This window comes from Sander vitreus, chromosome 24, assembly GCF_031162955.1.
Source record: "Sander vitreus isolate 19-12246 chromosome 24, sanVit1, whole genome shotgun sequence".
Taxonomy (NCBI): Eukaryota; Metazoa; Chordata; class Actinopteri; order Perciformes; family Percidae; genus Sander; species Sander vitreus.
Window position 1 is genome coordinate 16,311,644 of NC_135878.1, and position 25,239 is coordinate 16,336,882.

At 40.9% G+C, this 25,239-nt stretch overlaps 1 protein-coding gene and 1 long non-coding RNA gene across 4 annotated transcripts; both read left to right on the forward strand.

The window, feature by feature from the left end:
- Positions 1-46: 46 nt before the first annotated feature.
- On the forward strand, positions 47-4,972 carry LOC144512943 (uncharacterized). Its single transcript, XR_013501056.1, has 2 exons — positions 47-2,057; positions 4,294-4,972. It is a non-coding gene; the product is annotated as an uncharacterized LOC144512943 (long non-coding RNA).
- Positions 4,973-6,812: 1,840 nt separating this feature from the next.
- slx9 (SLX9 ribosome biogenesis factor) lies at positions 6,813-21,935 on the forward strand. Of its 3 annotated transcripts, XM_078243869.1 has the most exons (7): positions 6,815-7,107; positions 8,100-8,223; positions 10,994-11,062; positions 16,925-17,105; positions 19,448-19,513; positions 19,632-19,803; positions 20,219-21,935. In XM_078243869.1, the coding sequence occupies exons 1-6, from the start codon at positions 6,952-6,954 to the stop codon at positions 19,756-19,758; spliced, it is 723 nt and encodes a 240-aa protein (XP_078099995.1). In that variant the 5' UTR covers positions 6,815-6,951; the 3' UTR covers positions 19,759-19,803; positions 20,219-21,935. The 3 variants fall into 3 exon arrangements, with proteins under 3 accessions (XP_078099996.1, XP_078099995.1, XP_078099994.1); XM_078243868.1 differs by lacking the exon at positions 20,219-21,935 and having other exon boundaries at positions 19,632-19,851; XM_078243870.1 differs by lacking the exons at positions 10,994-11,062; positions 20,219-21,935 and having other exon boundaries at positions 6,813-7,107; positions 19,632-19,851.
- Positions 21,936-25,239: the final 3,304 nt, after the last annotated feature.

A 25,239-nucleotide genomic window follows, 5' to 3' on the forward strand; every position in this document is an offset into this window, starting at 1 on the left:
TTATGATTTGGTACTATAAATAAAATTGAATTGAATTGAATGATGGTCCAAAATGATCTTAATCTAATAATATAAGATGAGATAAACTTTATTGTCTGGTAGGAAAATTTTCTTGGGCAAGAAGCGCTGACAACAGCTGCCTACAAACACATGCATTAGTTATCAATCGTACAGTTTGTCACAAAATACACAGTTAACACAGTAGAATTGTGTTAAAAGCAAATGACGTTAAAACGGTGCAAGGCACACCTAAAGCTCTGATCCTGGAATGGATTTTTTATGATGATAAGTCCTGGTACAATGCTTCCTGCTTCTTACAGTGCAGACGCTTTGCTGCTTGCTCCTGCCTCTGCTTGCATATTTCTGCTGATAATCTTGCTTTTCCTCTGAGAGAAACTATGAGCAGCGGCTCTTGGACACTTATAAATCATTGGACTATACATTTTTTGTAGACATAGTAGGCTATTGCCATATTTCAACATTTTTCTGCGTGAGCGTGGCCTACCAATAGCTCAAGCCTGTCCTAAAGTGACTGTAGCTAAAGCTAATTAGCAGCAAGATGCCTCCCTTCTCCATGGAGGACTACTACAAACTCCTTCAGAAGATTGCAGTTCTGGAAACCAAAATTTACCGGTTAGAAGTAAACGTAGAAGTGAACGGATCATGTGGAAATGACACCACTTTACCATTGACCCAAAACAATGGACAAAAGCATGCCAACAAACGGCTAACTAGCACCAGCAAGACTACAAACAAACAGCAGGGCTGTGGAATGGGTAATAAATCAACAAGTGGTAGTCCTCCCTGGAACTCGCAAAGCCTAAGAGTAAATAATTTTCCTGGGAAATGGGAGGATGACTAACGGGCAGGGCACAGCGCCCTGAGATTTGTGATACGACCAGCTGGCCTGCATTATCATCCAGGCAGAGCGCCTCTTCAACCCCTGTACTCAGATGGACACAGCCATGGACAGCTGCAAAAGGGAGAATTAGCAACAAAATGCCTCCCCAACAACTGAGTGTGCAGGTGGAGAACAGATTTGCTCCTCTGCTGCAGGACCCTGGACATGACCTGGATTGCGTCTCATCGTCACACAGCAGGGTAAGGACTGAGAGCAATTCAAAAAGTAAAAAGCTACAGGGAAAGCTAACGACTGGGCACCAAACTCTGATTGTGGGTGTGGGTTGTAAAAGACATAAAAAGCAGTAAAAACACCAAAATACTCTGTTTTCCCAAAGACATGGTGTCTGACTTAGCCCAAAGAATCCCGGATATCGTGGTAGCACACCCAACTGTGAAGAACATTATACTGCATATAGGGTCACATGATGTTGTAAAGCAAGAGTCTGAAGTGCTGAATCGTGACTTTATGAATCTGCTGAACACAGTCAGCTCCCTAAACTCAGAGGTGTTTATCAGTGGCCCTATACCGCCAATCAGAAGAGGAGCTGAGAGATTCAGCAGACTGTTGGCACTGAACAGATGGCTTTCAGCTGCATGTACCGTCCACTCTCTGTGGTTCATTGACAATTTTAACATTTTCTGGGACCGCAGACATCTTTTTAAAGCAGATGGACTTTTTCTTAACAAGCCAGGAGTAAAGCTGTTCACCTCTAGCCTACTTTACTTTCTACACCACACATCCAAGGACACGAGACAAGATAAATCAACACAAACAAAACAAGAGGAACACACAACAAAGTGCGGCAGTGATCCACCACAGCCCCCACCTGAGCAAAGATTTGACCGTGGAGGACCACAGAACACCCTTTTCACCCATCCAACACTCCTCAAACCCCCTTACCAACACCGATGCCTTTGAGGATCCATCGCTCTCCCCATCCGCCTTTTCCCGTTTCCCCCTGCCACATGTTGGGGTTCACTTACCGGATGGAGCAGCTGGTAGATGCTGGAATCAAGTTTGCCCCACTACCTTCTCCCATCATTTGCCCCCAGCATCAAACTCACCCTGTGTTGACTGAACCGCTGAAAGTAAAATGCCAGGCACCTCTGCCCCCTCAAGGACAGCAGCTAACTCCTTCTCACCAGACTGATAAGTATGCTTGTGTACAAAATGAAACAAGCTTTAACTGATATGTGCTGGGCCCAGGCTGCATGCCTAGTGGCACTCATGACTCTTTCCAGGACAAGCCTGGGCCCTGTGTATTCAATTCTTCGTCAATCTATGTTGTGATAGGTAATAGAAAAAGAATGGTGAATCCGCTAAGTAAGAAAAAGAAGCACTTGACAGCCAACTTAGCAAATTTAGCATCCATTCCTCATCAGCCACAGCCTGTCCCAAAAAACGAGACAGATAATTATTTTAACACACTAACACTAGCCTTACTAAACGTCAGGTCTTTGGCGAGTAAATCATTTTTAATCAATGATTTTATTATTACGCACAATCTTGACCTCATGTTTTTAACTGAAACCTGGTTAGACCATAATAACAGTGCTGCTGTTCTTATAGAGTCAGCTCCCCCATACTTCAATTTTATGAGTGAGAATAGAGCGAATAAGAAAGGAGGTGGAGTCGCCATTTTGTTTAATGACTCATTCCAATGTACTCAAATATCTTATGGAAACTTTGCTTCTTTTGAATATGTGGCTCTTCAGCTAAGGTCCCCCTCTTGACCTATATTTCTAATTATCTACAGGCCACCTAAAGACTGTGCCTCCTTCTTTGACGACTTTAGTGAACTGCTGTCTATAATCTGTATTAACTTTGACTGTGTAGTTATTGCTGGTGATTTTAACATTCATGTTGACAACCCCCAGGACAGAGGGACCAAAGAACTGTGTTGTATTTTTGAGAACTATGGACTGACTCAGCATGTGACGGAGCCCACACACAACAAGGGGCACACTCTGGACTTGATTATCTCGAAGGGTTTGAACATTTCCAAGGTTGTGGTGACTGCTGCTCTCTCTAATCATTCCTGTGTTTTCTTTAACGGCACTATCTCGGTGCCCAAAAGTGTCCAAACAAAGAAAACGGTATATCTCTGACAACACCAGTGAAACATTCATTCAGCTTTTCTCCTCCACACCCACCCTCTCAGGGGTCTCAGTCACTGAGCTTGTAGACAACAATCAGTGCTTCCATATCGAGTACAGGGTATGTGTTGTCACAGTGTCCAGGCAAAACAAATTCCAGTATGACCCAATTTCATATGATTAACCGTAAAACCCTGGAGGACATTATACAACATCTGAAAACCTCCTCCTGCTGCCTTGATATTCTACCAACGGGCCTTTTCAAAAATGTTTCCAATTGTTTGGCTTCTGATCTCCTACAGATTGTAAACACGTCTCTTCTCTCAGGTATCTTCCCACAGGCCCTGAAAACTGCAGTCATCAAGCCACTCTTAAAAAAGAACAATCTAGGCACTATTGAGCAACTATACGCCGATATCAAACCTTCCATTTTTAAGTAAAATCATTGAAAAAACGGTTTCTCGACAACTCCTTTTCTTGTCACTAAACAACAGTTTTGATGCCTTCCAGTCGGGTTTTCGACCACACTACAGCACTGAGACAGCTCTTGTTAAAGTCTTTAATGACATCCACTTAAACACAGATAGTGGCAAAATTTCAGTCTTGGTATTACTTGATCTCAGTGCTGCATTTGATACGGTCGACCATGACATATTACTAGACCGATTGGAAAACTGGGTTGGCATTTCTGGCTCAGTACTAAAGTGGTTTGAGTCTTATTTAAAAAATAGGGACTACTTTGTGTCTATAGGGAATTATACATCTGAGCATACAAATATGACGTGCGGAGTTCCCCAAGGCTCTGTTCTGGGGCCTCTCCTGTTTAACATCTACATGTTCCCACTGGCTCAAATTATGGAAAACAGTAAAATAAGTTACCATAGTTATGCGGATGACACACAAATTTATATAACCTTATCACCAGGGGACTATAGTCCAATACAACAACTGGCTAAGTGCATTGAACAAATTAACGACTGGATGTGCCAGAACTTTCTTAAATTAAATGATGAAAAAACTGAGGTGGTTGTTTTTGGAGCAAAGGAGGAACGATTAAAAGTCAGCACTCAGCTTCAAACGATAATGTTAAAAACAACAAAGCCAGAAATCTTGGTGTCGTCATGGACTCAGACCTGAATTTTAACAGCCACATTAAGACAATTACAAAGTCAGCCTATTACCACCTTAAAAATATATCAAGAGTTAAAGGACTTATGTCTCAGCAGGATTTGGAAAAACTTGTCCATGCTTTTATCTTCAGTAGACTTGACTACTGTAATGGTGTCTTTACAGGTCTCCCTAAAAAATCAGACAGCTGCAGCTGATTCAGGACGCTGCTGCTCGAGTCCTCACTAAGACCAAGAAAGTGGATCACATCATTCCAGTTCTGAAGTCTCTACACTGGCTTCCAGTGCCTCAAAGAATTGGTTTCAAAATACTTTTGCTGGTTTATAAATCACTAAACGGTTTAGGGCCAAAATACATTTCTGATCTGCTACTACACTATGAACCACCCAGACCTCTCAGGTCGTCTGGGACAGGCCTGCTTGTTGTCCCCAGAGTCAGAACTAAACAGGGGGAAGCAGCGTTTAGTTTTTATGCTCCACATATCTGGAACAAACTCCAAGAAAACTGCAGGTCTGCTGCAACTCTCAGTTCTTTTAAATCAAGGCTGAAGACCTATCTTTTCGATGTTGCCTTTCTTTAAATAACTGTTCATTTCTTATACTGAAGCTGCATTGTTGACACTGTATGACAATCTATATAAGCATATAAAGAGAAATTCCTATTTTATCTACTTTTATATATTTAACTGTTTTAACTGCTCTTCAGTGTTTAATTTTTTATACTGCACTGTAACTTTTTAACTCGTATTTTATCTGTTTTTAATTTTTTTATCTGTTTTCATGTAAAGCACTTTGAATTGCCCTGTTGGTGAAATGTGCTCTACAAATAAAGCTGCCTTGCCTTGCTTTGCTTATTTACATGGAGTCTGGTGGAGTTTGCTGATGGTGATTTTGGGGCTGTTACATGTTAAACTAAAAGGATCTTACTCTTTAACTAAAAGGGCTATCTCTGTAGGGATCCATCCCATAATGTTGTCACACACTTAATAATAATCTGAGTCTGTCAGCAGCAACAACAGATCTGTTAGTGGACGCTGACTGCTGAACATTAGTCCTGTAGGGTAACATTACAGCTTGGTTCACAGCTGACGGTTACAGCGTTCTAGCTCAATACGGCACCAATTTTAAAGATTGTGTTCCAGTCTATCACTTAGAAACCAATGCATGGGGAAATATGAAATAAAAACTAAGTTACCCTTTAATGTATGAGTTTGCCGAGGGAAACCAGCGACTTATCCCCGATCGGCACTAGCACTTTAAATCCTGATGAATCAGAGTCAAGCGGGAGCCACTCATCCGAGAGAGAGCAGCAATGTGCTGGGTTTCCTCTCAGAGCAATCATCAGAAGGCCTTTTCATGTTGAAGTGGATCCAGTGGATCACACAGCAGACTGCTGACTGTAGTCACACATCTGTTCATCTGTGTTGCTTCCATGAGGAAGAGCCACAGTGGCCCCTGGTGGAAGATTAACGTCATCTAATGCTGAAATATTGGTTTTATTGGGATTTTAAGGGAAAACACTTACAGATATCAGAATGAAACTTCCCCCGCTGATTACTGACAATAACACTTATTATTTGGTGGATTTAGAATAAATCTAACAGACACAAACAGACAAAGTGAAGAAACCAGTCTTTTTGGTAAACAGTGTGAAATGGGTCAGCAGACATGTCTATCACCAGTCTGAAACAAGGAGTGTTACTAAAGATAAACGGCTAGAAAACATTGTTAAAATCTCAAAATAATGACATAGTATCTCAGAATAACTAGTTCATTTCTCTAATAAAAAGGTGCTATGAAAAACCTCAAAATAATATGTCAAAATAGTGACATTTTAAACCATAATAAACCCTTTAAGTTGATCCCTGGAACCTTCCGTCTGCGCTGTTTTCCACCGGTCAATTTACCCGGGACACCAGTCACGTTTGGCATGTCAACAACTGTCAAGGTAACAGGAGTATAAACATGTTTTTATGATGAGGGATTACCTTTCAGAGTAAAAGCTTTGCTTTTGGCTTTTACTTTTTATTGGCTTTTTATTTACAAGTTATTTGATATTAAATTGAATGAGTGTACAGAGAATATTTACACGTCCTTTCAGTGTTGATTATATAGTAGGTAAGAAATATGTTGTGAATATGTTTGTATTTTAGGCTACTTATGTGTTGTTGAAAACGAGATGGCGTTATTCCCAAAAAAAGAGTTCCTACAAGAGAGGTAAAACGTGTCGGAAAAGAAGGGAAAAACTTTCGAAATAAAAGACAAAAACATCAAAAAACTGAAAAGTGCAGAAAGTGAAAATACTTCACTGTCAGTGAACATGCTGCCAAATCTTCCCTCATTGGGATCCCTCAGGGTTGCAAAGTTATTAATTACAATGGTTTGGCATATGTTGAGGGCAGACACAAACAAACTTGTTCAAGTCAATTTGGTAAACAGTGTGAAATGGGTCAGCAGGCATATCGCAGTCTATCGCATCACCCATATCCACATGCACAAACGTGGGAAAAAAGTGACAAATACTTCGAAACAAGCAGAGAAAATTTGGAAAAAGTGAGAAAAAAAAAATGTTGGTACAAAAAGGTGAAAAACACGTCGAGAAAGAACGTGGAAAAAAGTGACACAATGTCGAAAAAGCTATAAAGTGTTAAAAGTGACTTTTACAGAATTACTTCCGGTGGTTATTGTCGCTGACTTGACAGCAGCACAGCACGCGCTGTTGACACACACACATAACGTTACACGCACACACACAGCGTTACTTTGTTTCACTTTACTACACGTTTGCTACAAATGCGTTAGTCTGAGTTTAAAGGGTTTCAACATGGTGGGAAAGATAAAACATGTCCGCCAGAAGCTTCACCAAGAGGCGGTGCGCCCCGGCTCCGGGTTAGCATTAGCATCATCGCTAACGGAGCTGACGGCTGTTTCTGCTCCAATACTCCGGCAACAACAGCACAACAACAGGAGAGACACACAGGTCTGTTGGGATGCAGCCCAAGAGTTTATTCATACATTCTGTTTAACATGAAACAGCCCCGAAATCACCGTCGCCAAACCCACCAGACTCCATGTAAATAATCAGTACTTTTAGCGTGTATAGAGCCAGCAAATCTCCACATGTAAATGGGTGAATTAAGGGTTTATTTCAACCAAACCAGAGTGGTGATTGTTGGAACAGTGGAAAGATGAACCAAGACGGCTTTTGATAGTTTTATTTAGTTTCTGAATGCTCTTTGAATGAAGTGTGTTTTAAGATGATAAAATCCCTGTGTATTTACACGGAGTCTGGTGGGTTTGGCGATAGCAATTTCGCGGATGTTTTTATGGTTAAAAAAAAAAGGATCTTACTCTTGAACAAAAAGGTCTTAGGTATAGGTACAACATTATGGAAACGATCCCTACAGAAATAGACCTTTTAGTTAAAGAGTAAGATCCTTTTAATTTAACATGAAACAGCCCCGAAATCACCATCACCAAACCCACCAGACTCCATGTAAATAATCAGGACTTTTATCATGGTAAAACACACTTCATTCAAAGTGGACAGAAACTAAATCAAACTATAAAAAGCCGTCTTGGTTCATCTTACCACTGTTCCAACAATCACCACTCTGGTTTGGTTGAAATAAACCCTTAATTCACCCATTTACATGTGGAGATATGCTGGCTCTATACACGCTAAAAGACCTGATTATTTACATGGAGTCTGGTGGAAATGTGCTGGTTCTATACACGCTAAAAGTAGTGATTATTTACATGCAGTCTGGTGGGTTTGGTGATGGTGATTTCGGGGCTGTTTCATGTAAACTAAAAGGATCTTACTCTTTAACTAAAAGGTCTATCTCTGTAGGGATCCATCCCATAATGTTGTCAGACACATAGAATAATAATCTTAGTCTGTGAGCAGCAAAAACAGAACTTTTAGTGGACGCTGACTGAATAATTATTATTTGTGTTGTGAACTCTCAGGCTCCGGCGGAGAGCTGCTTCCCCTCGGCGATCTTCGCTGGCACGAAGATCACTCCGGACGCTCTGCGACAAAGTCTCCAGTTTGAGGAAAAAGCTCCACATGTTCCCGCCACTGCAGAGAAAGGTAACATCTGCAGACTGTCAGCGCTCAGAGGCAAAAAAGTAGAAAAGAAGTCGAAACTAAGCATCCAATACGCCGGGAAAAAGTGCCAGAAGTGTCAAAAACGTTGCAAGAAAAAAAGTCAAAACAAAGCATCAAATACGTCAAAAATAGCGTCAACACGCCAAAGAAAAGTGCGTCAGGCAAAGATTGAATTAAACACCCAAAATGTTGAAAAAGCGCCAGAGGTGTCAAGAAAACGTCATGAATGCACCAAAACACATTATGCTCAAAAACAAAAAAAATATTAGTCACTTTTTTCCTTGAACAGAACCACAAAACAATGTTAATCATCAAAAAGCATTACAGAAAATGCCCCAAAAGCGCCAAAGAAATGTAAAAGAAAAGTGGTAAATAAAAAAGACAAAAAGAATGCTAAACTGTCTGCCTGTCTGCCTGTCTGTCTGTCTCTGCCTGCCTGTCTGTCTGTCTGTCTGTCTGTCTGTCTCTGCCTGTCTGCCTGTCTGTCTCTCTGCCTGTCTGTCTCTGCCTGTTTGTCTGTCTGGCTGTCTCTGTCTGTCTGTCTGTCTCTGCCTGTCTGCCTGCCTGCCTGTCTCTGCCTGCTTGTCTGTCTGTCTCTGCCTGCTTGTCTGTCTGTCTCTGCCTGCTTGTCTGTCTGTCTGTCTGCCTGCCTGCCTGTCTGTCTGTCTGCCTGCCTGCCTGTCTGTCTGTCTGTCTCTCGAAAAAAAGCGACAAAAAAAACGTCTAAAAAGTGTAAAGAAATTGTCCAGTGTCCAAAAAGCAACAAATAAGTGACAAAAAAGCATCACACATCTTTATTTATTTTTTTTGATTATTTTTGGGGTTTTTCCTTTCATTTGACAGTGACAGTGGATAGACAGGAAAGAGAGGGCAAGACAAGCAGCAAAGGGCCGCAGGTTGGATTGTAACCCAGGCCGCTGCAAAGGACCCATATGGGGCGCACACTCTACTGGGTGAGCTAGAGGCCGCCCCAAAGGTGTCTTACAAGGTCTGACAACAGCTTTAAAAACAGTGTCTAAAATATGGAAGTGTATTACATTCACCATAGAAAAAAAAATGTAGACACCTTATCTCGTAATTACGAGATCCTGATCTTGTAATTTTGAGAAAAGATCTCGTAATCATGAGATAATTTTAAACACCTGGAAGGCGGCATATCTAGCTAGATGTCAGTAGGCTGCGGCCACCGAGAGGTAACATTAAATTCAGCTGGGTTAAGTTAGCGTGATACTTCTTATGTAACTTCATAGACAGTATTAGTTAATGGACATATCTGTTCTACTGATCCTGCAGAAACACTACAATGTCCAACAGATCAGAATGGGCTTTCCGCTGGAACAACAGCAAAGTCCTGAGGTGCCTGCGCAAAGTCGACAAACTGATAACAATCCCATCTATAGTACTTAAAGACATTAGCATCTCCCAATGTCTCAAACTCAAACCAAAATAAAAACGGATTAAACTAAACAGGTGAGACGTGTGTTGTAATGAATCAGCTGTAATACCTAGTGTGATCAGCGGAGGGTGTCTAGGTATATGACCATGGTGTATGTTGGTATTAAGGGAGACGAAGAAGAGTAGCTACAAGCTAGGTTTTGGTGATGATGTTGGTTCGTACCTTAAAGTTTGAGCACAAGCCCGTTGTGGATTAAAAACCATGTCTCATCTTTAAGACAAACAACACATGACGTAGGCCTATTTGGTTCCATGGCATCAGCTAGCCTGAAAGCTTCACACAAGAGAGCTGTTTTCTATTGTTGTGAAAATGCGTTCATCTCATAATTACGAGATGTTTTCTCAAAATTACGAGATCAGGATCTTGTAATTACGAGATAAGGTGTCTACATGTTTTTTTCTATGGTGAATGTAATATGCTTCCGTACTAAAAAGCATCAAAAAGTTTAGAGAAAGAGGGACAGAAAGTGTAAAGAAGGAAGGTTAGAAGGTGAGCAGTGTGTGTAATCACAGCGATCGGTTTGCTCTAACGTTGGGAAGATGATGCTCCCGCTGGGACACCCCCCACCCCCCCCCCACCCCTCTAAAGGCAGATCAGATCCCCCTCCCCCTGCCCACATCTGTGTATCTGCAGCAGATTTCCATCTCTGCCTGTTCTCTCCCAGAAACAGCAGATTATCTCTGCAGATAAGGCTTGACACGCCGCAGGGCTGGGCTTTCTACACAGATATGTGCTCTGACGTTGACTACAGATAACAGGACTGTAAAAGCTCTTAAACGTGACATGTATTATGACACTGAGTACGTTTACATGTACACTAATATTCTGAATTGGATCTGGCTCTGTAAACAGCGGCTCCTGTTTGAGAAATGTAATCAGTTTGTGTCTGTATCAGTTCTGAAGTTAGAGCAAAGAGCCGCAGCTTTCCATTTATTTAGTTATTGTTTATTATGGGGAGACATGTCAATGTTTTTTGCACTTTGTTAGGCATTTTTTGTCATATATTTCATAATAAAAAAGAACAATTGCAACGTTTATGACCCTTTTTGTGTTTTTAAGCGACTTTTTCTTTGCAAAATATTTTATAAATTCTTTCAACATCTCTCTGTGTCTGTCTGTCTGTCTGTCTGACTCTCTGTCTGCCTGTCTGTCTGCCTGTCTGTCTGCCTCTCTGTCTGTGTGTGTCTGTCTGTCTGTGTGTGTGAATCCATTTCTCTGTGTGTGTGTGTGTGTGTGTGTGTGTGTGTGTGTGTCTCCTCCAGCTCCAGGTTGATGTGTAACTGTGTTTGTTCTCAGGTCCAGAAGAGAAGAAAGTTAAGACAAAGAAAGAGAAGATGAAGGAGAGGAGAGACAGATGGCTCAACAGTGAGTTGAAAACAATAGTTTGGACATATTTAAAAAAAAAAAAATCCGCTCACTCTTACATTTGTTTTAACGTTTTGGGCATTTTCTGCGTTTTTGAATCAGTTTTTAGAGCTTTCTTTGACATTTATGCCGTTTGTTTCCTACATTTTGGCCCTTTATTGACGTTTTCGTCCCTTTTTTCAATGATTTGAGCCTTTATTTTGGACTTTTTGGACCCTATTTACTAGGTTTTTATCTTAATCTGTTGAAAGAAGAGTTGATTGTTCTTAACGAGCGCATCCCTGAGTATTGGGCCCTCTTTACAAGGCTTTTGAAACTTTGTTTGTCGCTTTTCTCTACATTTCATGGGTATCTGTTGCAGAAAGAGTTAATGTTGCTGATTAAGGAGCGAGTCTCTGAGATTTGGGTCCATCTTCGTGTCTCTGTGTAATTCTAACATCATCATCAGAAACCGAAGCTGCCGCGCAGCCAATCAATGGCTGCCGGGTAACACGAGCCGTTTCCTGTCCAGCCGGTAATTATAATTAGGAGGTAACGGCTGCTGAAAGCCGAGAGCGGCTCCACGGATCACACTCTCAGGAATCAGACAGGAATCACTACGAAATCTGAGCCCAGTGTTTACAGGCTGATGGCTTCATCATCAGTATCTGAGGCATGAAGTGAGATTGTAAACAGTCAGTTTTCTTTATTTTAGTCCCAGTAAAAGACTAAGATGAAGGTGAAAAGGCACCGGACATTTTTATTAATTTCTACACGACAAAGTGTTGCACAGAAAACAAAAACTTTGAGAAAAAAGGGACAAAACGTTCCAACCCCAGGAAGCTTCTTTAACGATCCTGGAGCCTAGGAGGGTTAGGGTACCGAAACCCGGTGCTTAACGGCACAGGGTTTTGGTACCCTACCCATCTAATTAAAGCCATTCCCACTCTTTCAGCTGTTGTCACTACGTTACCTTCTTCTTCCACACTGGAGCCAGCAGTCCAGTGTAGCGTACAGCATTCCCACCGCCATCTCTCCTTTCCCTCTCCTTTTCCGTCTCCTCTCCTCTGCCTAGTGTCAGGTTGTTCTCAAAAAATTAGAATTATTCCATATCTTTCAAACATTATTTGTGTTATTCAACTTTTCAATTACATTCATACTCATTCATTTTGGGGATTAAATGATGGAATGAATTTAGTTGTGAGTTGAAAATGTGTTTGTCTTTGTTGAGTTTCAAAAAAGCTTTAAAATCTAAATGAATTAAAGGTTTTGAAGTCATTTGAATAAAATGTAAATTGTAATAGCCAAGTTTCCACCCAAAATGAACACAGACGTCAAAATAACTCCAAAGTAACTCTCCCTGTCTCTCTCTCTCTGTCTCTCTCTCTCTCTGTCTCTCTCTCTCTCTCTCTCTCTCTCTCTCTGTCTCTCTCTCTGTCTCTCTCTCTCTCTCTCTCTGTCTCTCTCTGTCTCTCTGTGTCGGTCTCTCTCTGTCTCGCTCTCTGTCTCTCTCTGTCTCGCTCTCTGTCTCTCTCTGTCTCTCTCTGTCTCTCTCTGTCTCTCTGTGTATATCTCTCTCCCTCTCTCTCTCTCTCTCTCTGTCTCTCTCTCTCTCTCTCTGTCTCTCTCTGTCTCTCTGTGTATGTCTCTCTCTGTCTCTCTCTCTGTCTCTCTCTCTCTCTGTCTCTCTCTCTGTCTCTCTCTCTCTCTCTCTCTGTCTCTCTGTCTCTCTCTCTCTCTCTCTCTCTCTCTCTGTCTCTCTGTGTATGTCTCTCTGTCTCTCTCTCTCTCTCTCTCTCTCTCTCTCTGAGCTGAGTGTGTGTGTGAGTGAGCTGCAGCGTTTTGTAGTTTTTCTTACTTTTCTTTTTTCTTTTGTTGATAATTTCATTTTAGTTTTGTTTAGTTTAATGGTATAGGTCACTTTATCTTTAATCATCAAAAAAGAGCAAGTATTTATGAATCTATGAGGATGAAACACATTGATGTTTTATTTTTACCAGAGACTCACACTGACAGCAGCAATGAGGCTGACTGGAGGAGAGAGTGGGAGTTTGCCCCAGTCTCTATTGAGGTAGAGCGTGTGCTGGAGGGTAGATTGGTGGTGGTGAAGGCAGTATTTGAGAAGTTTAATGTTGTTTTTTTGAATGTGTATGCTCCTACTACAGGACCTGATAGAGTGTGTTTTTTACAGGTTTTAAATACTACTTTAAGTGCAGTTAAGATTGAAGATTTTTTATTTTTAGGAGGGGATTTTAATTGTACGGAAAATGATCTTTTAGATAGGAATCACTCAGAACCTCACAGTGCATCACAGAGAGAACTGAGGCAAATGCTGGGAACCCATGACTTAATAGATGTTTGAAGAAGGATGAATGGTGATGAAAGGCAATATACTTGGGCTCACACTAGAGGGAATTTAATATCCCTGGCTAGGTTGGATCGTTTCTATTGTTTTAAACATCATTTTAACATTTTTCCAAAGTGCAGTATGGTTCCTGTGGGTTTTACTGACCATTCCCTGGTCATGTGCAATGTGTTGATTACAAATATAAAACCTAAAAGTGCTTTTTGGCATTTTAACACAACTCTGTTGAGTGATGATAATTTTAAGGGTGTTTTCAGGTTTTTTTGGGGTATTTTTAGAACCAGAAAACAAGATTTTAACTCTCTGAGGCAGTGGTGGGATTGTGGGAAGGCAGAGGTAAAACAACTCTGTCAACAATATACTCTCAATGTCACACGGGACATCACCAGGTCAATGAGGGATCTGGAGATTGAAATTGTGGAATTGCAGAATTTGGTAGATTCCACTGGAAATCGGGGTCATATTGAAGATCTCAAATCGAAAAAGTCTGCCCTTAGAGACCTACTAGGCACCAAGGTTCAGGGGGCGTTGGTCCGGTCACGTTTCCAGTGAGTGTGGACTGATGGATGCACCGTCTAAGTTCTTCTTTGGCCTTGAGAAGAAAAATGGGCAGAGCAGATTTCTTCATGCTCTGCGCTCTGCTACTGGACGAGAACTCAGAGATTCAAATGAGATAAGGAGGCATGCAGTGGGCTTCTACTCAGAGCTTTACAGCAGTGAGTACAAAGAAGAAGAAGCACTGTTTGAATCCTTCTGTGAAGGGTTGCCCAAAGTCCCAGACGACATGAACGTTGTGCTTGAGGAACCACTGGCATTGCAGGAACTGTTCACAGCCCTGCAGAGTATGGAGGGGGGGAAGGCCCCAGGCATTGATGAGTTCTGGAGGGACTTGGGTGAAGATCTTTTAACGGTTTTTAATGAGAGTTTTAAAGACATGTTGCTGCCGATAAGTTGCAGGAGGGCAGTAATAACTCTCTTACCGAAGAAAGGGGATCTACAAGAGATCAGAAACTGGCGTCCTGTGTATCTTCTCTGTACAGACTATAAAATCCTGTCCAAAGCATTGGCCAACAGACTGGTCTTCATGGATCACCATCTCCAGCACATCTCTCAGACATATTGTGTGCCTGGTAGGTCCATCCTGGACAATGTGTCCTTAATTAGAGATATTTTGGACGTCTCTAGTCCTTTGGGTATTGAGACTGGTCTTAGCACCTTTTATCTCTGGAAAGTTCTGGAGAGTTTTGGCCTCAGCCCGTGTCTTATAGCCATGATCAAGGTTTTGTACCATGACATTGAGAGTTTGTCCTCTCTCAGGCATGTTGTTCTCACTTTCTATAGAGCCCATGTTATGTAAGGTCAGGGCTAGTATTGAGGAGTTGTCTGTAAAGGGTTTTAACAAGAAACATGTCTTATCTGTGTATGCGGACGATGTCATTGTGTTTGTAAAAAATCAGGAAGATATAAAAAAAAATGGAAAGTATTGTCAAAGATTTTGGAATAATATCAGCTGCAAAGGTAAATTGGGCAAAAAGTGAAGCATTGGCAGTTGGGAGTTGGAGGTGGGGTCTGCCCAGTCTTCCAGGAGGATTGGTGTGGAAAAGAGATGGTCTTAAATATCTTGGTGTGTACGTTGGTAATGAGACTATTGTTAAAAAGAACTGGGAGGGAGTGGTAGAGAAAGTAGAAAGAACACTCAATAAGTGGAAATGGCTAAAACCACAACTGTGATTTAGAGGCAGAGCGCTAATTATTAATAATCTGGTAGCATCTGCTCTGTGGCATCGGTTGGCCTGTATGGAGCCCCCAAAAGGGCTCATTCAAAAGGTACAAGCTGTTTTAGTGGATTTTTTTTGGGACAAGTCACATTGGGTATCTCAGAGTGTTTTATTTTTAACAAAGGAGGAGGGTGGCCAAGGTTTAGTACAGTTTGTACAGAAATATCTCACAGATGTGGTTTGGAGGGATGTGGCAAGTAGCTTGTTAAGGGAGACAGCTGGTCTGGGTTTGGACACTGCACTGTTTTGATGGATTTTAAGTTTGTAAATCTGCGTGGTTTACCTCCTTTTTATCCAGCTTTTTAAAGTATGGAACTTTTTTAAGTGGAAGAGACTTGAGCATACGTGCTCTCTGCACTGGCTATTAGAAGAGCCCCTCATAAATGGGGCTAGGATGGACGTTCAGGACAGCACGACGCCAGGCCTCACCAACATGCTGTGCACCGCTGGAGCTGTCACCCTGAGGAGAATGGTGGATGTGGCTGGGCCTGGGCTGACGGATACATCGGCTGTGGCTTCCCTTCTGGGGCAGAGGTCTATTCGACAGACCAGGAATGTTCTACAGAAGTGGACTGAGAGACTGACGAAGGGGGAACGTAACATGCTCCAGGAATACTGTGTTGGCGTGGAAACGCCTGATGGGAGTGATCCTTTTCCAGAGTTGGGATTTGCTCCTAAACTGGATGGATTTACTGGGGATTGTTTAAATGTGATGGACTCTAAGTATGTGTACAAATGTTGTGTAAAATTCCTGAACAGAGAGAAACTGAACGGAAGAGTGGACACAGTGTGGAGACAGAGACTGGGGGTGGAGAGAGACTGGGGGTGGACACAGTGTGGAGACAGAGACTGGGGATGGACACAGTGTGGAGACAGATACTGGGGATGGACACAGTGTGGAGACAGAGACTGGGGGTGGACAGAGACTGGGAGTGGACACAGTGTGGAGACAGAGACTGGGGGTGGACACAGTGTGGAGACAGAGACTGGGGGTGGAGACAGAGACTGGGGGTGGACAGTAGTGTGAAACCAGGGTTCTTTATAAATCTCCTCTGAAGAAAAGGACTGGGGATTTACAGTGGAGGATTTTACATGGAGCCATTGCTGTAAATGCTTTTATTTCTGTGATCAACCCAACAGTTGGAAGTGGTTGTCCATTCTGTGGTGAAGGAGAGACAGTTTCTCACTGTTTTTATGAATGCCAGAGACTCTGGGCGCTGTTTGATGAGCTGGAGAGGGTTTTTACACGGTTTGGAGAGAAGTGGTCTAAGGTTGGTTTCATTTTTGGAGCTGGCTGTAGAAGAATAAAGTAGAGGACAGGACAGGAAGCACTTCCTGTTTTCATCTCGCTAGTGAAAGCCAGAGTCTGGATTGATTTTAGGTTTTAAAAATGAATAACATTGATGAGTTTCTGAAACAGTGGTGCTATAAAGATGCATTATGTTATGATTTAATATTTGACGGAGTATTTCGGTAGGGATGGGATTGTTGTGTAAATTACCTGTTTGTTTATGTGCAATATTTTCTGGGACAGTATTTGTTGTGATGGAAAAAAAAAATATATATATATATATATCTCTGTCTCTCTGTGTCTGTCTGTCTCTCTGTCTCTCTCTGTGTGTCTCTCTCTCTGTCTCCGTGTCTCTCTCTCGCTCTGTCTCTGTCTCTCTCTCTGTCTCTCTCTCTCTCTCTCTGTCTCTCTATCTTTCTCTGTGTGTCTCTCTCTCTCTGTGTTTCCAGAGATGAGCTCCATCAAACAGTTAAAGGAGCAGCAGTTGGCGGCAGCACGGCGCCAGCAGACACCCGTGGTTGGCGACATGCAGCCGCTGGCCGACGCGCTGCCAGAACTCTGTCAGCTGATCGCCCCCGCCACCGCCGGCAACACCCCCTCTGCTCGCCGCAAGAGCAGGAAGAACAGAGTGTAAGTGACCCTCCTCCATTTTATTTCCTTTCTTTATCAGTGTTTTATCTTTTCAGCATTCACACACATCTTCTACATGAAATGTGTTTGTATTTCCTGTAGTTCTCTGGTTGGTCTAGTCTCTACTACTTTAGTCTTCCTGTAGTTCTCTGGTTGGTCTGTTCTCTACTACTTTAGTCTTCCTGTAGTTCTCTGGTTGGTCTGTTCTCTGCTACTTTAGTCTTCCTGTAGTTCTCTGGTTTGTCTGGTCTCTACTACTTTAGTCTTCCTGTAGTTCTCTGGTTGGTCTGTTCTCTGCTACTTTAGTCTTCCTGTTGTTCTCTGGTTTGTCTTGTCTCTACTACTTTAGTCTTCCTGTAGTTCTCTGGTTTGTCTGGTCTCTACTACTTTAGTCTTCCTGTAGTTCTCTGGTTTGTCTGGTCTCTACTACTTTAGTCTTCCTGTTCTCTGGTTTGTCTGGTCTCTACTACTTTAGTCTTCCTGTAGTTCTCTGGTTTGTCTGGTCTCTACTACTTTAGTCTTCCTGTAGTTCTCTGGTTTGTCTGGTCTCTACTACTTTAGTCTTCCTGTTGTTCTCTGGTTTGTCTGGTCTCTACTACTTTAGTCTTCCTGTAGTTCTCTGGTTTGTCTGGTCTCTACTACTTTAGTCTTCCTGTAGTTCTCTGGTTTGTCTGGTCTCTACTACTTTAGTCTTCCTGTAGTTCTCTGGTTTGTCTGGTCTCTACTACTTTAGTCTTCCTGTAGTTCTCTGGTTTGTCTGGTCTCTACTACTTTAGTCTTCCTGTTGTTCTCTGGTTTGTCTGGTCTCTACTACTTTAGTCTTCCTGTTCTCTGGTTTGTCTGGTCTCTACTACTTTAGTCTTCCTGTTCTCTGGTTTGTCTGGTCTCTACTACTTTAGTCTTCCTGTTGTTCTCTGGTTTGTCTGGTCTCTACTACTTTAGTCTTCCTGTTGTTCTCTGGTTTGTCTGGTCTCTACTACTTTAGTCTTCCTGTAGTTCTCTGGTTTGTCTGGTCTCTACTACTTTAGTCTTCCTGTTGTTCTCTGGTTTGTCTGGTCTCTACTACTTTAGTCTTCCTGTAGTTCTCTGGTTTGTCTGGTCTCTACTACTTTAGTCTTCCTGTAGTTCTCTGGTTTGTCTGGTCTCTACTACTTTAGTCTTCCTGTTGTTCTCTGGTTTGTCTGGTCTCTACTACTTTAGCCTTCCTGTTGTTCTCTGGTTTGTCTGGTCTCTACTACTTTAGTCTTCCTGTTGTTCTCTGGTTTGTCTGGTCTCTACTACTTTAGTCTTCCTGTTGTTCTCTGGTTTGTCTTGTCTCTACCAAAGAATTTCTAATTAATCTAATCTCTTGTTACTTCTGTCTTCTGAACTGGTTGCAGTTCCACCAGAGTTCCATATAGGGGGCGCTCACAGGCCAGTGCAGAATGAATGGGACTCTATGGAGCTATACCCCTCAACATCCACTTTTCTCAGGATATCATTGTTGTCTAGTAATTTAAATGTTGCATTTGAAAGGGGAGGCTAAGAAAATACACACTGCTCGGTGTTAGATTATTTTAAAGTGGCTTTTTTGTTCTAAAAAGTCTTTTAAAATGTCAGTGACGTCATACACATATACGGCCAGAGATACTGCTTTACAGCAAGCTCTGAGTCACTTTGTTCTCTCGAAGCATCGACAACACAGCTGACAGGTTAGACTCTCCCTGTTAATATAACACAGCTGACAGGTTAGACTCTCCCTGTTAATACAACACAGCTGACAGCTTAGACTCTCTGTTAATACAACACAGCTGACAGGTTAGACTCTCTGTTAATACAACACAGCTGACAGGTTAGACTCTCCCTGTTAATACAACACAGCTGACAGGTTAGACTCTCCCTGTTAATACAACACAGCTGACAGGTTAGACTCTCTGTTAATACAACACAGCTGACAGGTTAGACTCTCTGTTAATACAACACAGCTGACAGGTTAGACTCTCCCTGTTAATACAACACAGCTGACAGGTTAGTCTCTCCCTGTTAATACAACACAGCTGACAGGTTAGTCTCTCCCTGTTAATACAACACAGCTGACAGGTTAGACTCTCTCTGTTAATACAACACAGCTGACAGGTTAGACTCTCCCTGTTAATACAACACAGCTGACAGGTTAGACTCTCTGTTAATACAACACAGCTGACAGGTTAGACTCTCCCTGTTAATACAGCACAGCTGACAGGTTAGACTCTCCCTGTTACCTCTGTAGAGGCTTCCATGTAATGGAGTTGTATTCTTATTAGAAGTGTGTGTGTGTGTGTGTGTGTGTGTGTGTGTGTGTGTGTGTGTGTCCGTCCCTCCAGACCGGTGAAGAGGCCGGAGCCCACAGACTTCAGTCAGATGAAACAGTCTCAGAAACGCAAACTCCTGTAAGCAGCTTTTACTTATTATTGTTATTATTATTATGAAATAGTTTACGCTCTCCTTAGCACACCTGAACCTGTGTGTGTGTGTGTGTGTCTCTGTGTTTGTGTGTGTGTGTTTTAGAGAAACGGAGAGCGCGCGGTTCGGCAGCGCCGTGAAGACGCTCTCGGCCAAGATGAATCCTCTGGCAGACATCGGCGAGCAGCTGAGGAAGAAGATGAGGGAGGAAGAAGAGCATGCTAACGGCTAACAGGGAAACATCTGGAAACATCTGGCAGTTTAAAGAGGAAAGACTGTAAATGTTTCCACATTTCCTCTTCTGTAATAAAGTACATAACGTTAAGACGTTTGACTCCTTTCTCCACGGCCGTCAGTCTGAAGTCTTCAGACGGGTTGGGAGGGTTAGTGAAGTTTTTACACTGTGATGTGATCTCTCTGCTATGATTAGATTAGAGGTCACAAACAGCTGATCGATGCCATTAGCTCTCATTAATAATGCAGACGAGGGGGGAGGGCAGTGTCAAATTAAAAGTCATCACAGACATATACGTCAGCTTTTTCTGAGCTTTTCGAGGCTTTTTCCACATTTTCAACCCTTTTTTCAAAGCATTTTTTGGAAGTTGACACTTCTTTTCAACGCTTTTTTTACGTCTTTTTCAACACTTGTTTTGAAGCTTTTTTGAGTGCTTTTTTCACACTTCTATCTGCAGGAGTGGCAGCGTTCCTCAGCGAGTACCGACTCATTCGGAGTTTCCTGTTGTGTAATTCGGCTGTCCCACATTCCTGAAGCATCGGACAGAAACTCTCAAAGACGGAGAGGAAAAGCTAAAGTCAACAGACTCCTGACAGACACCCCACAAAAACATCCCCAACAGAGACGGAGCAGAGATGTTCGCCCCATGTGATCCAGTTGGCAGCCTAAAAAAAGATTTAAAAAAGATAAAATCTGTTAAAAAAAAATCTAAATAGAGTAAAAAAAAGAAAGTGTAAAAAGACTCCAACAATCAGTCATTTTCTTTTTTTGTTTAAAGTGACAATAAAACGTTTCAAACGGCAGCAAAACATTTTTAAAAAGCATTTGAAAAAGCGCCAAAAGAGTAAAAAAAACAACATAAAAAGGGACAAAAAACATTTTTTTAAAAGCTTCAAAGAAGGATGAACGGAGAGCGAGGAAGGAGAGGATTAACGGCAACACGTCTCCTGACAGACATCCCAAAAAAACATCCTGACCACGTGTTGGAAAGACTCGTCTGGCTCTGGCTTTATAGCACAGAAGATCCAGATGCAAAAAACTAATCAGTTTAACATTTTTTTAAAAAGTAAAAAAAAAAAACATTTTTAAAACGCATCAAGAAAGTAACAATGAAATAAAAAAACAGACAAAAAAACTTTCTTAAAAGGTGTCAAAGAAGGATCAACGAGCAAGAAAGGATTTAAAGACAGCTGCATGTTGGAACCAAATGATCAAATATCTATATATATATATATATAATGTGTATATATATATATGTGTATATGTATTAGGGCTGTCAATCGAATAAAAATGTAATCTAATTAATTACATACTCTGTGATTAATTAATCGAAATTAATCGCATACATAACGGTGCCTGAACCGATACTTTTTAAGAAAGTAAAAAAAGAAAAAAGAAGGGTACTAAACAACAGTCGGTGACATTAAAGAACTGCTTGTTTATTGCTAAGGCCATATGGTCAAAATGAAATGATTTAATAATAATAATAATGTATAACAATAACTTATTTCACTAGTAAATTGCTGTTGAACGACAAAAACAACAACCAGATGGTAAAGGACATTTACAATAACTTCAAATGCACCACGAGGCTGTAGTTTACCAGTTTCTTGAACGCACCGTCTGTGTTGTTTCTCCGACGGCAGCTGCAGATTGTTACATCCCGGTGTTGAATCCTCTACAGTAAAACACAGTCACACTTTACACCGTTTAGCGTTAGCTGTCAGCATTTAACCGTGTTTAATCCAGCTACTAGCTAGTGGTAGGCTAACGTTAGCTGCTGTTGAGTATAGTGTTAACTAGCTAGCGGTAGGCTAACGTTAGCTGCTGTTGAGTATAGTGTTAACTAGCTAGCGGTAGGCTAACGTTAGCTGCTGTTGAGTATAGTGTTAACTAGCTAGCGGTAGGCTAACGTTAGCTGCTGTTGAGTATAGTGTTAACTAGCGTCATGTGCAGCGGTGTTTGTGTTTCAGAGCATCAGACACAAGAGCAGACATATCAGTGGCAGGAAGAAGATTTTTACAAGTAAATGTTCCAATTAATAATCCAGGCAGAACATTCTTAATTAATTAATCTGCGTTATTTTTTTTAACGCGTTATTTTTTCTCAGATTAATCGAAATTAACGCGGTATTTTGACAGCCCTAATATATATATATATATATATATATACTTTCTTTTCTTTTGTCTCTTGTTTCTGCAGACCCAGTTTACGTCCGTGGTTATCTTTCCATTTCTCCTTTGTTCCTCTTGTTGTGTCTCTGAACTTTTGTCTGACTCCAGATCTTTATTTCTCTCCATGACTCATCATATATGCCTCCAGATCAACATCTGCTGAGTCATTAAAACTCAGCGGCCTCCTGTAAAACACACTCACAAGATTCCAGCTTTCTGTCCCTTTTTCGGATGTTTTTTTTTAACGTTTTTTCAGCATTTCCATAGACGTTTTTGTTGTTGTTGACGATGCTTAAACGTTTTCAACTTTTTTTTCAGTTTTTGCCGTTTCTTTCTGACGTTTTTCACAATTTTTACAACTTTTTCGAAAGTTTTCTTTTGACATTTTTGTAATTGTTTTGACGCATTTTGGTTCATATGTTTAATGTTTACTGTCTGTACTCATTTGGACTCTGCATACTTACTAAAATATCTACATTTATGAATAAAACATTTGATTTAAACAGTGTTTGTGTGTCTGCTGCTGTGGCCCGCCTCTTTCCTCCTGTCCAATGAGAGCAGAGCAGCGTTCCTCCTGAGCAGAGCTGGCTCATATCGCACTGATTCCATGTGTTTGTCGGGTTTGTCGTCTCCCCCCCTCCCCCCTCCCCCCTCCCAGCAGTGTGTTGTGTCGGGCATCACCTGCACCACAGCCGGACCCTCTGCCTCAGAGGCCCGCAGACACACTCCACCGTAAGTACCTCGGAATGGGCCGCTTTCATCTCTAGAAACCTTTATTTCTGCTTGAGTTCACGCTGTAGAGCGACGATCTCCGCCCATTCAAAACTCCATTGTAAAATGTGTCAATTTAAATGTTTCTTCGCGGTACGTTTTACGCACGCGGCTCACGACACACAACACGGTCAATATTTAAGAATTAAAGCACGCTGATTAAAACGGCGGTGTTTAAGGTGAAAATCCGCCGTTTATTTTTTATTAAATTGCAACTTCGTCAACAGGTTGACCGGGTCAATTTCGTGGAATAAAACGGGAACACAGCAGAGGAAACGGTTGTATTATCGGACCTGCTGCTGCGATATGTTTTATCTTTACGCCGAATTAAAGAGTCAGTCGCACCGAATAAGACATATCATTGAGTTAAATCATGCCATGTATAATTCTGCCTATTATGAAGTGTTCCCTAAATTAACCGTTTATTCGATTAAGTTTGGCGCGCCTTTATTTTGACGTAAGTAAACGCGCAGTGAGCACTACTTCCCAAAATATCTACTACACATTGCAATATTTGATAAATTATAATATATGTTTAGCAATATATTTATTACTGTTAAACACACAATAATACCAAAATAACCTGACATGCTGTTAAATCGCGTTATTCACAGAGAATATCACATTTCATCTTGGTTTTCATTTCCTAAAATACTTCGACATGAGATTACATTTTCTTTAAATGGTTCCAGTTTAGCATTAAAACACAAATTAGAAATATGTTTGTGTTGGATAAATGAGGATAAACACGTGTTAAAGTTGAAAAAATGTAAAGAACCCAAATGCTGTTGTGTGATCTGTGTGACACTCATAAATAATAACTGTTCTACATTAAGATACCTTTTTAAATATATAATATTTATATGTAAGGGGATTAACAGAAAGTTAGATTTAGAAATTAAAAAACTAGATTTACTGTCTGTGAACTTGACCAGACAGTCTTTAAATAAATAGTATCTACAATGATGCTCATAAGTTTATGAACCCATGCTAAAGTTGACTAAAAAGAGGAATAAAAAAAATCATATTTTGGAAATTTATCTTGATGCCTTAATTAAAAAAAAAAGAGGAAAAATCCAACCTTTAAGGACACCAATTATCTTTGTGAACGAATAATGTATTGTAAATAAATAAATGTTCTTCCTTAAAATACAGGGGGCATAAGTAAGTACACCCCTATGTTAAATTCCCATAGAGGCAGCAGACTTTTATTTTGAAAGGCCAGTTATTTCATGGATCCAGGATACTATGACCCTGATAAAGTTCCCTTGGCCCCCATCATCCAAGATGATTTTTTTTATTCCTCTTTTTAGTCAACTTTAGCATGGGTTCATAAACTTATGAGCACCACTGTATATGTAATATGGTATTAATATCAATCTAAAAAGTAATACCTTTGTTTTACTCCGAGTGCGGTAGGTGTTTGGGCGTTTTGAGTTGAGTTGACTTTAAGGTTTTTGAAGTAGAATAAACACTGTAATATTACTTCATGTAAACCCAACTAAATCAAGTTGATTAACTCCCATTATTACCTAGTTAGATCAACTTCATTTATTACAAAAAATAAAATTAGAAGCTTTTTGAAAGCTTGTTTTGACACCTCTCCAAAACCCTTTTTTTGGACATTTTTACGTGCATTTTTGAAACCTTTTTTCAAAGTTTTTTTCAAAGCTTTTTTTGACACTTTTTCGAAATTGTTCTTTGTCAAACACAGTAAAACTTTTCACTGTATATTTCCTGGCAGCAGCTGCCAGAATATTACTGTTTATTAACAGCATGCCTACTGGTTTCAAAGTTTAAGTTATTTTACTGTAAATAGACAGTTTCTTACTGTATTATTTGAATTTACAGTAATATTCTGGCTGCACTGTAATTCCCACCTTTTCCTTTATTTTCCCAAGATGCATTGGTATGAACAGTAAATTCCTGTAATCTGTAGCATAGTGCTGCAATGTTATTATTTTCTCCCAGAATGCATTGCCATTTACAGTATGCTCCTGTAGAACATTAAAACAGAAAGATACTGTGTGATTAAAAGGTTCCCCTAGTGTTAGTTAAAGATAAAAACCGACCCATTGTATTTTTATTCCACATATTCTTCTTCCTCCCAGAGTTTTTAAGCTTTTCTAACTCGTAGTCTTCAACCCCAACCGCTGCTTTTTTTTTTTTTTAACCTTTTTTTGACGATACAATTAAAATGTGTACAGGCTACTGGTCGCAATCTATAATTTAAGTTTGATTAGCTTCATTTTCTTAATGAAATGTAAGACTGAAGTACATGACAATGAGCTTTACAGCATTCACACAACTATTCATCTTAATGAAGTAACAGCAACACAGCGGGGCCTTTCCCTCTGTATTTTGGGCTGTTTTAGCAGCTCTAGCTGTTTGTTAGAGTGGAGGTACAGGTCAGTCGTTGGGGCTTTCTGTTTCATGGGACAATCAAGGATGTTTTAAAGGTGTCGGGGCTGTGGGAGTGAAGCATGCTGGGGGTTTACATCATATCTGTTTGTTTCATTTCTTTCTTTCTGCT